Source organism: Ambystoma mexicanum, chromosome 9 (assembly GCF_040938575.1).
Source record: "Ambystoma mexicanum isolate Mex_15411 chromosome 9, UKY_AmexF1_1, whole genome shotgun sequence".
Classification (NCBI taxonomy): Eukaryota; Metazoa; Chordata; class Amphibia; order Caudata; family Ambystomatidae; genus Ambystoma; species Ambystoma mexicanum.
The window spans coordinates 1,180,308,165-1,180,325,285 of NC_090931.1; the positions used below are offsets into that span (position 1 = coordinate 1,180,308,165).

The 17,121-nt window shown below is 41.5% G+C and overlaps 1 protein-coding gene across 3 annotated transcripts in view; it reads left to right on the forward strand.

The window, feature by feature from the left end:
• LRP1B (LDL receptor related protein 1B) overlaps positions 1–17,121 on the forward strand; it is a 4,835,697-nt gene that overhangs the window by 3,247,286 nt on the left and 1,571,290 nt on the right. For all 3 annotated transcript variants that reach the window (XM_069616528.1, XM_069616527.1, XM_069616526.1), the window contains exon 34: positions 10,332–10,457. In XM_069616528.1, the coding sequence (XP_069472629.1) occupies positions 10,332–10,457 (126 nt within the window). The remainder of the gene's footprint in view (positions 1–10,331; positions 10,458–17,121) is intronic.

Sequence of the window (17,121 nt, forward strand, 5' to 3'; positions counted from 1 at the left end):
TCATCAAAGAATGTAGGTAATCAGCTAAAACGGGTGTGGTTATATTTTTTAAATTTCTGACTCTAACTGGATGCATGGGGAAATGCACTCTGCGTGCAAGGGCTGGAAGCCGCAATGCACAGGTAACGAAGGAATGATCAGACCAAATACACAGTGTGGTCAAAATATCTTCGGCGGATAAGTTACATCCTGCCAACCCAGTGCAAGATGTGGCCCTTATTGTGTGTTGGGTCAACATTATGGATTGTGATATGGTGGTTAGCCAGCATTTTTTCTAATGACAAAGCTTCCTTGTCTCTCCTGTCACCTTTCCAGCGGTTGAAATCACCCAAGATGACCAGGCCAGTATTGGGAGTTAGCATAGGCGAGATGAGATTAACTAAATCTTCATTAAATCTAACATAAACCTCAGGAGGTCTATAAAGAAGAACCACATTTGAAGTAAAATTGGGGTTGGATGTCATCTTAATGTGTACCATGTCAGTCCCACATCATTCAATTTGAACTTCATAAAATCCTAGGTATTTATTACATATGATGGCCACTCCTCCTCCCACTGCCCCTTCTCTATTTTTCCCGAAAAAAGCATAGTCAGGGGGGGTCACCTGCTCTATGGTAGGTCCCTGGGAGTCATAAGCCATGTCTCGGTGAGACACATAATATCCACTTAATGTTCCAATATATAATCATTTATGTCCAAAGAGTGTTTAACTACAGACCGGGTATTAAGTAGGGCAACCTTAAGTAAGAACTCAGGCCCCTGATTTGGGAGAGGGCCTGGGGTATGGCTTACAGAGTTATATTCCGGTATAATACACACGTCCTTACCTGGAGGTGCCATGAAAGACGTATGATGAAGATGTGAGTCTTATACAGTGGGAGGGTGTCATAGTGGTCTTGACAATGGTGTTCGGTGCTGGACCGTACACCACTTGTGCACGAAAGGGTACTATATTGCAACATGTCCAAGAAGGATATCTCAAGTTCTCCCGGCACACCTATAGTCTGTGCTGCTGCAGACTAGTAATAATGTATCACACTGTTATACCTTGTTTCCAGATATGCTGTTCTTACTCTCCAAAACCAAGAGCCTTTCAGAACATTAGAAGAAGATGGGTAGAGAGAACACGTCATTTTCAGACGTTGGGTCTGTGAGCATGGCCACATAGAGAACAGACATCCTTTTCAAATTGTACAATAGGATATTTTGACTCCTGATGCATAAACAAATAATAAAATAAATGAATACAGCTACCTCTGTAAATTTGTATTTGTATACAATGAAACATGTCGTGAAAACAGCAGAATGCTTGATGGTCCTCCCAAATTTGTTTATGGTCTTATGTGATAGATACAAGGTGTTGGTGTTCATCTTTTTTAACAATGGTCTAATCAGATCTGTGTTCTAATGTAGCCGGTCACCCCCTCTTGGGTGGGCATATGCCTGAAGCAATCCAATGAAGCGTATATCTTTGACAGATTCCAATTGATGGTGTGTTTGCCAGTGGATCGGTGACCAGCAACTACTACTCTGCCAACTTGTGGCATGGACCATCTGCAAACTCAGATACATCACACTTGGATTAAATAAAGATGCATCAATGAGTCCAATGCTTAAGTTGGTAGAGTCCCTCTGTTGGCATCAACCAATCTCGCATGTGATTGCTGCGATCTTGCATAGTTTAGCAGGTATTTCATGTTAGTCCATGGTGTCTGCTCTCTTCCTGTCCAAAAATCTATATCGTTTATCCACTAATTTTCATCCTCATTATGTTTTCAGAATTCTCTCAACTGTCCGCCTCCATGTTCAGGAATATTACGCAAACAACTTTCCGCTCAATGTGCTATGACTTTCTACCTCTGATCGAGATTTAATTGTGTTGCAACCAATCTTGCCCATTTTCCTATGTTGACTTTACTTCCCTTTAATAATCAGCATTATTCCTTATTCTAGTCACTTACTAATTACCTATCGACCAAACTTAGATGCTGTGATCACATTACCTGGTAATTCTTTCACCCATTTTTTCATTTAGGAACACACAGGCACGCATACATGTTTTTTGCTACCCACCGTCATGCCACAATATGTCCCTTACACACATTTTTATTTTCTCGCAGAATGCAAATTTTGTACTAGTTAATGGAATGGTATTGTCTGTGAAATGTATCACACTATGATATCATGTTATTGCAGTAACCTTAATATAATGGCCCACCCCAATATATAGTGTTATGTATTTAGTACAATCATGGAACACAGATCACCATTTCGAGCTGTTCATAATGCTCACATATGGCGCAGTAACTTTCAGCTGAATTCCTCGGTGTCCCCTTTTTTCTGGATCACGTGTTGAGCACGGATCACGTGATCTTATTTTACACGTAAAACAGGAAGTATCTTTTACTGACGTTGATTGACCGGCTTTTGCGAACAGCGCATTCTCGGACAGGAGTTTTAGCCAATAAATGGGGATTTGACTCTGGGAAACAGGTACGCCATGAAATTTCTGTGTGCACAGGAACTAAGAGTCGCCCATCTGCATGCCAGACACCATATCTATGCATTATACTTTCTATCAGGTACTGTTTAACACGCACAGATTCCCGTTGTCTCTTTACAGGCTTCCCAATGTGGGTTTGATATGGATGAACAAAATACAATCACCTAGCAAGAGGTTCTCAGCCATGCGGTAATATTTGCCTAACCAATTGTATATCAGACCAGGTAACACTGGCATACAGCTTAGGGACATATATAGATAGATTCCGCTACTACGATCCCTCCGTTTTGCTCACCATCCCTTTTCATTATTTTTAGGAATGGCCGCGTATTAGTGGTTACAGACAGTTATTCGCACCCAACCATTTCAATGTCTCCTTTATTTGCCAGCTTCATATCATTTACGGCAATTATACTAGGGTCTCTGCTAACAGTCTATTTTCTTCACGCCATGTGCTGTACACGACAGTCTGGGTTTTTTTCTCTTTTTTTTTTGTTTTTCTCTGGTTTACCCATTTTATATCACTTGCTTCAGCACCATCTTTGCATGTTCTCCCTCTTCTTTGGGACAGAAAGCAGTTGATGGACAACCCGCCTACCTTTTATTATTTGCACATTTATCTACTTGGGTTTGGCTTGTGATCAATTATTATTATTCTTTGAATCACTGCTCACGAGTGTGACACAGATATGAGATAAAGGGGTCTTATTTACCAAGTCGGTGGCTATCAACCCAAGAACAGTTTTTCGTGATCACTGTACGTTTATCGTTATATTAGTGTCCCAGTATTAGATTTGTTTTTTGTCAAGTATTGTCCCAGATTGCTAATCAGCAACTTTCTTCTTTTGGTGTTCTGGTTCTCCAACAACTTGTTCCGGGCACAACGATACTATTCATCTACATCGGTAACATTTTGATTTATTGTGTTTCTCCTTCTCTGTCTGGTCCTTTACCCCTGTTTCTCCCTTTCTTATCATTTTATAAAAAATAAAAAATAAATCCTCTCTCTTATTCTTTTCCAAAATGTATCTGTACTTAATGCATTAGATTTGGGCTCCCTGACACAATTTTTTGTTATTCATGTCACCAATGGTTTTCAACATATTTGTTTTACCCTGCTTTAACTATTTTTGATTTTCCTGCCCCCCTGACATGTATGTTATATATTTTTGGAATATCAAATATCCAGTTTTGCCCTGAGAAAAACCCAGTGTGGGTCGAAACACGTGTTGGCAGACCTGATACAATACATTAAAATGTTCCTTGTTTTCCACTCAACGTAATGTGGTAGTAGGTTGTGGTACCTACTAGTCCCATAAGGGTGCAGCAGCTAGTACATTCACTCCAATTTTGTGCCAATTAGCAGATTTTCCCTTTTGACAAGCGCTTCCAATATCCGGCACACCTCGAATCACTCCTGTGTTTGGACATAGACATTATCACTTTGTAACATCAGCGCATTAGTCCCTGCCCCAACCCACAGTCACACAAATCAGGACTGTCCTTCAAAATCTATCCATCAAATAATATATCATTGGAAAACTACCCCACCCACATCCAAACCTAGTTAGGAAGACCATCATTTTAAAATCATCTGAATTTCAAAAGTACACAACTCAGAGCTGAACATCATGAATAGCAAAATGTGATATGGACTTATAAATGGATAAAGGGGTCATAATAATCTTATAATGATCGACCACTAAGTTATTCAATAAGGTGTAGGTGACGGCAATAAGTGCTAAACAGGTACTTTCCACAAAGTATTAATGTCCCCTCCCAACATCTACAAGTCTCTTAGCATGTGATATTAATCACAATATCGGTTATGGAGTTCTGTTGCAAAACTGCCAATTTTATTGTTTACAAGCAAAAGTACCCATTCTCCCAATGGGTTTTCTAGACAGATATGATAACACTCTCATCAATGGTTGAAAATTAATGATCCTGTAGGTCACTGTTCCACCTCACCATGGCATTGTGCAGTTCATTGTGGTGCAGTGCAGTGCACATATCTCTGACACTGTGCATCCTATGGCCTTGAAACCTGGTTTTCAAGGTCTCATACTGACCTCGAGTTGTGTTCCTCGTATTGGGACCAGTTGAGAAACAACATTTTTTGTTTCCCTTCTCGGTGAACATGGTTTGCGGCTTCGTCAGCAGGCACAATCTTGCAAAAGTCCTCTGGAAAATAATTTCACCTGATGAAACAAAAAATTGGAAACTTCAGGAATGCTACCTGCCTCTCAGGTCCATGCACCTCTCATCCATATATATATATTTATATATATAGATAGTGAGTAACACGAGCAGAGAAATGTGTCACTAAATTAATTGTGGTTTTACATTGTAATATTTAAAAACAAATGCTGCCTTTAAAATTGAAGCATTTTAATTTCAAACTGGTTGAACTGGAAATCTTTCAACATGAGCATGTATAACATGTAATAGAATAGTAAGAAAGTATTGATTCTGTAGCAAGTTTCCATTAAACAGGATCTTGGCACTATAGTGAAGGTATAGTGAAAAAATCTCCTCCCAAATCTTTGTTGTAAAACAATTTGCTGATAAATTAAAGGTCTGTCCCTGATTTAAAGTCCTGAGCGAAGTGACTTGCTGCTTGGACGGTGACTAAATACTTAAGAAACACCTGTCTACGTTTGTGAATACAGCACCATTTTTCAGGCTGCAACTGCCTGCAGAATGCACTCACAAAACAGACAGAGACGTACCTCCATTTTTACTGGAATCTCCCCTAAAGAATGCTGGGTTCTGTTTGCCCTCGGAGTGCAAGGCAGTACGCCCACTTAGCTAAACTGTTCAGTGCTCGCACAGAAAGTCTCTTTATCTGCTTCTTCTCCCTTTTCAGCAGGACTGTTCATCACACTCCCCCGAGACAGCTAGCCTGCTCACCCTCAGCCAAAGCAGCACACTCTGACCAACTAAGAGAAAGAAAGATTGCCCCCTCTGATAGACAGCCCTTTTTAAATACTCTATGTGACCTGCCCATGAAATGTATGTTTGCCTAAAGAAAGTGTAAGAAAACGCCTGCCTCTAACAATGATGTAGCATGCCAATGAAAAACCACCTCCCTTTGTCAAGCCAACCAACCCACTAGAAAGATCCAAGGAGCACGTGATCAGCCTGGGCCATGGCACAGAGGTTCAGGCAGAAGCAATCGAGTTACATTTCTGCTCTGGGTCCTGATCTTACGTTTCCTTAAACAATAAGCTTAGTTTGAGCAAAACGGGCATCACATCTTCTTTTGCTAAAAAGCAGCTTTTATTCTGCATGGTTATTCTGCCCTACTCTTTTATACACGTGTATACTCTTTTGAGCCGGCTTGTACCCTTATCCTGAAAAAATATTTAGCTCCCTAAAAAAATTGACTGAGCTGCCTTGAACATTAGTCAGGGGATAGGTTAGTAGTTAGGGGTATTAGTTGAGTAAGTAAACTGTTTGTCTTATGCTTCATTGCAACATAGTCCTTATTTCCTTGTTGTAGTGCTAACTGGTCTTGCCATCTGTTATGTAATGTCAAATTCAACCCCCCCTTTTACATTGTGTGTTTCTTTGCTCTCACAATACTGACTCACTCCAGATTCAGCCCAGAGTCTCACACCGAAGTCTCACATTCCTTGTCAAATGAGAACCGTTTTCATTTTTGGTGAAATTCTGATCTGGCTAAAATGCAGAGACTCCTTTTTTTCCTACAGTTACATGTTTGGGAGTGCAGTAGGCTATTAGGACAGAGGCATATCATGCCGTTGTAAAATAAAACAAATGGTCTTTCTACTTGCATAGGATACTGGAGGTTTTCTGGACCGTCAGTAACCGAAAGAGTATATTTCTCCTTTGTTAGCACGCACTAAATGTCCAGTTGTAGAATATTGCTCATATGTATTGAAATAAGTTACATATTTCCCACCAACATTTGTTTTCCATAATGGCATAAGTGATGTCTTTTGTATTTCACCAGTTTCTGCTGTAGATTCCACTGATGCCATTGATGATGACTTGCAAGATGTAATAAGTGATGCAGTGTGTGATGTCATTGTAGTATTCATGACCTGTACATGATAGTAGCTGGGAGTTTAGATTACGCAAATTCCTACACCTGCAGATTCACAGGGTTTTGTTGCACGAAGACACCTTATTACCAATTCAACTGACTTTTTTTAACTGGATTTCAAGATATTTGTTTTGATGATTTGACACCAACTATATAGTCAGTGGTCTATTGAGGTAACTGACATCATATGCAGTGTTATCTGTGTGTTTCTAAGCTACATACCATTGGCTAGTCGTTATTGCAGGCCAGCGCGACACCTGATATGTCAAGGGAGATGACCTATGGCTATGGCTATTGTGTTGGCCTACTTTGATTGCAGCATGGCCTTAGAACATGCCCATTGTCCCACTTGTCAACCCGAGGAGGAAAAGAAAGAGGATATGGTGCAAGGAAGAGGTAGAGTAACTTGGACAAGTAAGAATTTGGTACTCGAACAAAGAAGTGTGATAAGGAAGATTAAGAGGAACTGTGATGAGGATGCATGCAAGAGACTGTAATAAGGATTTGTGAGAGGGACTGCGACAGGGTTGCACATGAGGAACCATGAGCAGGTACTGTGAGCGGGACGGTGTCATGGATGCCCACAAATGATGGTGAAGGTGATGTATGGAAGGGACCCTGATGGGTTTGTGCATTTAGCATGGTGCTTGATGGATTTTAATGGAGATGCACATGAGGGCCTGTGTTGGAAATGCACATGAGAGACTGTGCCAGTGATGTGTGTGAGGGATTGAGACAGGGATCCTTTTAGGAATCCGTTTTATTTATTTAATTTATGTTTGCACTGTGACATTTAAAAAATAAATACTACTATGCTTTGACGAAGGGTCAAAGCAGTTTTCAGAAATTCACATGTGACCTTTAAACCTGCCATGTGGAACTGAAGAGCAGGTGCTGCATTTGTCAGTAGACTGTTGCAATAAGGACATAGGTTTGCTCCATGATTTTGGCATTGAGACTTTTATGAAAGGGGGTTTGGTTTAGTAGACTTTGGGCCTCTTCACGAGTTGGGCGGTAACGCTGGTGCTATTAGCACCGGCGCTAATAGCCGTACCACCAAACGCCCCGGATCACAGGTTTGGCGGAACGGTTATTGCCCATTCCCTATTGGGCCCATTCGGGAATTCCTCATTCCCCATTGGGCCCAATGGGGAAAAATCGTGCTATTACTGCTGCCAGATTTCCGGCCGGCGGTAAACGCGCCGAAAACCAGCAAATCTGCCCCGGATTTCCCCCCAGATCTGAGCTGGGGGAAATTCGACAAGGTCATGATCTGGCGGACCCTTAAATGTGGCGGTAATAGCGCTACCACCTCATTTAAGAGTTACCGCCAGACTCGTGATGAGGCACTTTCTTTCAAAAACAGAATGACCTGTATCATTGTATATTAGCCAGGTCTTACAAACCTTTTCCAGTCATAGTGATGGAATCCATGTGATAGCCAGTGATAGGGGGTGCATGATGAACAATGATTGGGGGATTTGCATGAGGGTCAGTCAATGGGATCTGCCACAAGGGACAATGATGGGGATCTGCTTAAGGGACAGTAACAAGGTTCTGTGCGAATGATGATGACAAGAGATGTGCATGGGAATAATGATGGTTATGTGCACGGGAACAGTGATGGTAATGTGCCACATGTAATATAAAGGCAAGGCTCATGCATGATCATGACATGGATGTAGGTGAGGAACTGTGACAAGGATGCTCCATAGTGCCTGTGATGTGGATATGCACTAGGGACTGTGATGGTGGTGCTCAAGAGCAATATGATGGGGATGATCATAAAGCCTGTGACAGGGACACGCAAACAGGATTGGGACTGTGATGCAGGAGGTGGGGTAATTGTATGAGAAAGTGCTAGCTAGGGCTACTGGGAGATTGAGACAGAGGTGACTGAGGCTGAAGTTATACAGACATGTGTTGAGGTGTGAGGGATTGATAATGGGGTCTTGAATGAGGATGCGTGTGGCAGGGGTATGGAAAATGGAACGAGGAGGAGTGGGGATGAGTTATTAGGGGACTTGGAGGAGACAGGGTGAGGTGGAATTTCTGGGGGATTGGGACAAGGAGGATTGAGGTGGGGATAAAGGGGGACTGGGATTAGGAAAATTGAGGTAAGGTCATGGGAAAATTGGATGATGAAGAACGAGGTGAGGCTGATGGGGAACTTAGAGGAGGGACTCTGGGGTAATAGAGGATTTGGATGAGGAAGAGTGAGGCTGAGGGAATGCAGGACCTAAGGGAGGAAGAGGAATTGGGACTGCTACTAGATATATTAAGGTGAGGTGATGGGAAGTGTGGATTGGTAGTGTGAGACTGGAAGAAGGAAAAAGGAAGAGGGGGCTGGGGACAGGGATGTGGACGAGCTAGGCAGAGATCATGGGAGTCTGAGATGACAAAGAGTAAGGCTGGGGCAATGGGGCCAGGGGTGATGCAGAGTAAGATGGGGTAATGGGGGACTGAGACAAGGAAAAGTGAGGCAGAGTAATGGAACACTGGGTTGAGGATGAGGGTAGTATGAGTAGTGGGAGAAAGGGACAGAGAAGAGGAAGGCATTGATAATGGGGACCTGCCATTGACACTTCTGTTTAATGCACAATAGTCTGCTGCATGTAGCGCAAAGCTGGAGAAAGGCGCACTGTAGACCATAATGATGTATAGAATGTGGCAAACACAATGACTGCCAGGAATTGAAAGACCAGTTTATTCTCTTGGTTGCATGGTGTGTTTACCAGTTAATCTGAAATATCAGAGATTGTGCAGCCCTTAGATGTGAAAGGGTTGGTTTAAGGAGGCAATGCCTTCCACAAGTACACCATAGAGTTCAACAGAACATGTTATTTCAGCTGCAGTTTTACCTGTTCATTGGAATACACAGCCGGCTGCCATGTCTCCCTCAGCCTCCCATATTTTTCTATTTTAAAATATAACATACAAATACTGCAATATTTTATTTTTCCAGATGGCATTTTCTACTCTAAAATGTACACGAATACCCAACTGTGAGCAATCTCTGCTTCATCTTCAAACTGTGCATATTGGGAGATTTAAAAAATATGTTGGTGCCAGAAATCTCCCACTCTATGGCACATCAAATTAAAAAAGGCGTGTCGAATGTGCACCACACCAATCTCATTTGTTCAGCTTTTTGCTGTTCCTGGAATATATTTGAGGCAAATCATTTCAGCAGTTTAATCCTTGATCCTTTTCAATGACCGCCCTTTGACTCCACTGGATAACCAATGCAAAAAGTAAAATACACCCTCTTTTCAAACATTTGATTAGAACGTGACACTTTTGAGGCAGGTGGACGGAAAAAATAGCCTTCATCGACGTTCATGTAGATCCTTCAACCACGTTAAAAATGATTAAAACAACATTTGTGCAGTCAAATAATCTTGAATTTTACCTCAGGTATTGTGTTCTAACTAGGGTCTTATTCATAGAGCGTTTTCCAATGGGGGTTTGGCATTAAAAAACGCTGTGTGAATTAGGCGCCTATTTTTTTTAATGAATTTCAGTTTGTACATATGACGGAATGTGCTGTGTAGTTCCTTACCTTCATTAACGTGTTAATGTTCCTTTAAAGCCCGTGCGAATTTTTCAATTAACAAAAGTAACACATCCTTGTCAAGAACGGAAATACATTGATTTTAAGTATGTTATCCTATCAGATAAATACGACAGAGGATCAGGAAGCACTGATGCTGCTCGCCAGGTGATGATTATTGTTGTGTTATGTACCTTCACAGGCGCCAATACCTGCCAACACAACAACGGTGGATGTTCCCAGCTCTGCTTGCCAATTTCTGAAACCTCAAGGACATGCATGTGCACAGTTGGATATCATCTTCGAAAAAATCGAATGTCATGTCAAGGTACACAATTATTTATCCTGTCTTTATTTTATCTGCCTCACATTGATTCTTACTGAGAAATGCGAGGCATTAGCAACGTGTTGTGTCGGGGGTGTATACATGCATATATTGAGAAGAATTGATTAAAATCCAAGTGGCAGGATTACATCATGTTTTGTAAAGGGGCTCTTTGTAGGTACTATTTTTAATATTATTGGAACGGAAGAACATGTTTCGTTTACTTACATACTGAGTATTACCACATGATTACTTGATGGGCAAATGATGTGCATTTGAAGCATATGTAACTGAAACGGTTTTTCGATGACTAAGCACCTGCTTGACAACGCCAAAGTGCATTGTCAATAATACTAACATCAGGCTTTTATATTTGCCTTGTTTCTTCATCTTCTAAGCTAATCATGGTAATAATAGCTGTTATTAGTACACGATTTCATTGTGCACAATGTATATACCTCCAAAGGATGATGGTCTGAGAGGGTACTCTGTGAAATTCGCATTTGTGAAGTTCAAGTTTGCACAATGTCATAGGAAGTTGTTGAAGCCCCCTAAAACACACTGGCAATTCCCTGTACTCCTTTGTCTGTAACGTTTGTCTGTCAAGGCCACCAATAGGCCACTAGTTCCTTGTCAATATTCACTTCATGCGTACCAAATGTTGTCACTTAGTCGAGATTTTGATGGATGCAAAGCTCTGTGATGGTTGTTCAAGGGCCTGAGGGTGCACTCATAAACCCTCATATAGAGGGGGTCGGGGGATAGGGGGCTTGGGATTGTATGGGATTGTATGAGCCACACATAATCACATTGTTGTAGTGCCTGTGTGACATGTCATCCACTTCATGGGATCAAAAGGCGGGGAAAGTAGAAGGAGCATGAGAAGTACAGGCAATGGGGATTAACTGGCAGTACTTGAGTTTGCAGCCACAGTTGGTAGACTGCTATGGAGCATCTAGGGCAATGTGACAACTGTCAAACTGTCAAAATGTTTGCATTTTCCCAGGCAGGCAGTTTCTGCAGGCTGAGATCTCAGGCATAGCTATTGGGGGAGAGAGGAGGTGTACGTGGGGATGAGAGGGGGCCACATGAGGACCACTGTAAGCATGTGTATCTTTGCAATAAAACCGGGCCATGGCCTAAGGCAGTCAATTCCACTGAGGCTATAGCATAACATGCAATTACGTTTTTGCATTGGGTACAATGATGTTCACGTTCATTTCAAATGCTCTGAGTACTTAGTAGCAATCTTCATTACTCCTAATTAGTTGACGTTACACCTCTTGCATTCATGCGCCATACTTCCAAATAAGATATCTCCACTCAGTTGCTTTGTAATTTATGAAGTGCTATATTTATGTGCATGGGTGCCCTTTAACGATGACACGTGTTTCGACGGTCTCCGCCGTCTTTATCAAATCAGGGCTAAATATGAATCCATCAACATTGACAAAAAATAACAATCAAACAAAATTATATCACCATTTTGTTGAGTTAATCACATGTGAACAAAGAAAACAGGGAGGGGGATAGGGAATGATTGGTTAGGGTGAACAAAAGTCATACCACATGTTGAGAAAACCAAATAAGCCAATGGGAGAAAAATAGAGAGAAAGAGAAAAAAAGCACAATGATTATAATGTTCTATTGGTTCATGTCATATGTGTTGAAATTTTTGTAATGAACCGTTCTTACCCAATTGTAGTGTTTCGAAATTTGGAACGCCGCCTTTCAGCAAGTGTAAATTGTGTCATGGGATCAATCCCAGCCTGTCAAATAAACTTGTTCTAATTAGATTCCATACATCTTTATCTGCTGCCCGGTCATTGAATTATCCAAATTGGATGGCATACCATTGTTTTACTCATGACTACTTGAGCTAATGTTTGCGTTGCTATTATTAATACAGTGCGGTAACTTTAGTGTCTTTTTCAAAAACACACGTATTGTGCGCATGACATTTAACAGTTCAATAACCTCCGCTCTATATTAAGTATTGTCATTGCGTTTGTTATTATCATCACAGTGCGCTTGTCCGCTCTGTTTGATTACTTAGTCTGCTAATTGGACATCGGGCTCGTGCGAGGGAAACAATTTGTGAACACGGGTGCGTTATTGCATCTCGTTCTTAATGCTGGCATGCCGCCTGCAGTATAATTGCTAGAAGTGCTCTATGCACTTCAACTGAGATGTATTCTTTCGCATATCTTACCTCTGTCAGGAGTTCAGTCTGCTCCGTATGAATCTGTCTGAGTTTGTGTGCAGATCTAAAATGGAGGACTATATTGTTGTGGTTACTGTTACCGGGATGACCGTATCAGTCCATTATCGACGCCATCTTTTGGGCAAATGTTACTTGTAAGTAATTAGTAACATTGAGTCAACCCTATTCATTGAGTTGTACCTGTCGCTATTCATTTCGATTCATGGACTAAATGGCATTACATTTGTGTTACCAATCCAGTACCAATTATGGTACATGTAAAAAGGGACAAACTCTAAAAACGTAATATTTTAAGAATTATGTAAACGCTGTTCTCCTACTTTTATATTCCTAATTCCCTAATTTATTCTTAAAATAAAGAAGCCACAAAATACAGACTAACGGTCCAACTCGACTTTTAGTGTGATTACTTACAACAACAAAAAAACGGATGTAGTGGCAAAGCTAATTTAGAATTTAATTTATGGTTTTTCAGGGTGCATGCTCATTCTTTTTCAATATGCCAGGTACATTTTTCTAAATGTGCTTCTAAATTCATGAAAGAGGTAGATGCATACTTCAAAGTGCTTCAAAAAAGTTACAATCACATAATTAACACTATTGTCAATGCTCTACATTACTTTCTTTATGTGCATTGGAGCATGTCCTAATTTCATAAGAAAGAGGACATTTCATTGTCCGAATTAAGACCTCTTTTCACTGTCCGAAATCGGCAAATTAATTTTGATTCCTCTTGTCTCCGTTTCAATTCTTGGTCCCCTCCTCTGGGTCCCAGGGTCACTTTCTTTAGGCCCAAAAATCTGATGTCTTGTTTGCTACTTAGTTGGTGATTTTTTTGCCAGTGGGATGCTAGCGGTAAATTGGCATTCTGACTTCCAATACTGGACATATGTTCCCTGATTCTTATGCGCATCTCTCGAATAGTACTTCCAATATATATTTTTTTGCACTCGCAGATTATTGCATAAATCACAAATCTTGTTTTGCAGTTTATGAAGTCTGTAATGGTATGTTTGGTGCCAAATGAGTCAAACACTTCTGTATTCTCCCTTGCATATTGGCACATAGAACATGAGCCACATTTCTTATATCCTTTGGGTAACTGTGGTAGCCATGTGATATTTTCCACACGTTTTACTTCTGGTAACATTGATGGACTCAAAATATTCTTCAAAGTTTTTTGCTCTTTTAAATGTTACTGTTGGACTATCTTCAATAAAATCTTTAATATGAGGATCTAGTTTCAAAAGGTCCCAATTCTTTTTCAAAATTCTTCTCAACGTGGCATTGTTAGCACAGTATGTTGTGATGAATCTTATTCTTTCGGGCTGCCCACTGGTTTGTTTCCTCCTCATAAGTGTGCTTTCTCTATTTATCTTGTTTGCTTGTTCCCGTGCTTTTGGAATTGTTTTTCTAACATATCCCCTGGCCAAAAAACAATTTGAAAGCAATTTGCATTCTGCATCAAAGGTACTTTTGCCGAACAGTTCCTTCGAGCTCGTATGAACTCACCTTTAGGGATGTTTCTAATTACTGCGTTGTAATGGCAACTTGTCGCAAACAGGGTCGAATTAGCCTCTGTTGCCTTCCGGTAAGTCCCATGTGGCCAAGATGTGTCCTGGTTGCCATTCAACTTCTATTAGTTTGTTAATAATCGCTGTTGTGTCCTTAAGAAATTATTTGGTTATGTTGACTCTGAGTCTGAGAATATGATCAATGTACTCTGCCATATTGACAGTGGCCCAGCCCATTCCACTCAATATAGGTCTCCCTTCTGGAATAGAGTGAAAGGTTTTGTGAACTTTAGGTAGAAAGTATATTGTTGGTAGTATGGGATGTTTGATTTCCAGTGCTTGTTTCTCTTCATCTGTTAGAAGTCCTTTACGGTGCCAGTCTGAAATTGGTTCTCTAGGTTCCTTAACGATTTCCACTTTCGGATTTGATGGTAATTTCACATAGCATTGAGGTATTGTGAGATGATTTTGAGCCATTGTTATGTAATCTTCCCGATTCATAATTACTATTTTTCCACCTTTATCAGCTGCCTTAATGGTCAAATTGGAATCGTGTTGTAGATCTTGAAGTTCTTTTCTTTCTGTTTGCAACACATTGTCAAATTTGTATTTGCTTTTAGATGTATTCTTCTTTTTGTTTTTTGCATCAAAATCCTCATTTAAATCTTTGGTCACTGATTTATAAAAGGCATCTATTAGGTTTTCTGGCATCAGTTGGGGTGTGAATTTAGATTCGATTCTCATTTCCTTTGATGTGAGATTAGTTTGTCGTATTTGTAGTTCATGTAAAGTTTCATGCATGTGTCATTCTGTATTGTCTTCCAAAGATCTTAGTAAATGACCGTCGAAACACGTGTCATCGTTAAATGGCCCCCGTACACATAAATATAGCACTTCATAAATTACAAACCGACTGAGCGGAGATATCTTATTTGGAAGTATGGCACATGAATGCAAGAGGTGTAACGTCAACTAATTATGTTTCCATTGAAAACGGAGTAGAGGAGCGAACACTTCTCTGTTGTTACCCAGCACATGGAACAAATCTATTGCTCTAATAAGGGCGCTGAGGTCTAACTTCATAAGTGTCCACTGAAAAGGTTCCTCATTTTAATTCACTTTCATTACTCCTAGTCCTGATCTAGCTCATCAAAGTACCTAGCTATGAGGTGAACCATTGTCTATTCTATTCTCGTAACCTCTATTCTATTTGTATCATTTGTTTCCTGAATGCCCACCAGTAGTTTATCACCACTCCAATGGCCCATTCCAAGTAGGTGGGGCAGGAGAGGAGGGGATCACAAGTACTTGGGGAATTAGAGTAGGCATATGAGTAATGAAGATTGACAATAAGTAATCTGAACATTACCTCCACATCCCTCTTCCTCAGCCACACCTTGGATGTTCTCATCTTTACTGACATCCCTCTCTCTACCCCTCTCACTACCTCTCTCTCTTGGACCGACCACTCTATTCTCTCAACATACCTGACACTCTCCTCTCGCAGTAACACACCAAGCACCTCCACTCGGCTTCAAAGTCACCAAACCCATGAAAAAAGTGGCCTCAACCCTTGCTAACCTCAACCTCTTTATCTCCAACACTCTTGACACTCTTGCCCCTGCCATGAGGGTCCACTTGAAGCCTTCCAAAAAGTGTAACTCTTGGTATGACTCCAATCTGGCTGCCCTTAAACGCAAATGTAGGTCAGCTGATCGGAAATGGAACTCATCGGGCAGACCACTGACAAACTAGCCTGCAGCCTCCTGCAGAATAAATATCGACTCTGCATCAATTCCAAGAAGAGTCTACATTCAAGCCGGCATCTCCACAACATCAAACAACACTGTAGAGCTTTTCAAGGTCTGCAAGGAACTGGCCAATCCTGCAGCAGCCTCTTCTTCTGTCACATCCACCCAGGACCTTTGCTCGTCCATGGCTGCACACTTCATCACAAAAACTCAAGGCATCCTGTCCTCTCTCTCTTCTACCCCACATCATACACCAACACCAGAGCCTCCCTTGCCCCCCTTCTTACCCTCTCCTCGATCTCACATATCTCAACTGAATTAGTCACCAGACAAGTCTGGCCTATGAAGGCCTCATCCAAACAGATGGACCGCTGCCCCTCTAAAACCATTAAGGACCATATGGACACCCTCACCCCAGACTTGGCCGATCTCTACAATCTCTCCTTTTAAACTGAAGTTTTATCAACTGACCTTAAGCACTCACTTGTGCACCCTCTGCTCAAGTAACCCTCTGCTGACCCCCCCATTCTGGCAAACTACCACCCTAGCTCCATCACGCCCTTCTTGGGCAGCTCCTGGAGAAGTTGGCCACCACTCAGCTGACCCTCTACACTGAATCTATGGGCTGCTTCCATGACCATCAGCCTGGTTTTAGAGCCTCCGGAGGCACGGAAACTGCTCTTCTGAACACCTGTGAAGACCTGCTCTCAAATCTTGACACTCCCTCTGCCCTCATTATTCTGATCTCTCCTCTGCCTTCAACATGGTTAACCACAACATCCTGATCACACGTCTCTGTGACACCCTGAGAACCACAGGTCAGGCTCTGGTGTGGTTAATCTCCTTTCTCTCCGAACGCCCATCCCAGGTGGAACTCAGAGTCTTTCTCCCGACTATTGCTCTCTCAAACTGTGGCATTCCCCAGAGATCTAACCTCTCCCTATGGTTCTTGAACATCTATATGGCTGCCTTGGCACGTGCGATTGCCACTTTCACCGATAAACTTCCAGTCTTACATGGATGACAGACAACTATCTTTCAGGCTACCCTCAGCTGCCTCTTCCTCACTCATATCTGACTGTCTGCCACTATTCAGTCATGGTGTGCTGCTAAACAACCTCTGCCTCAGTGCCAGTAAGACTGAGATTGTTCTCATTGGGACCCCTGCTCCCGCAGTC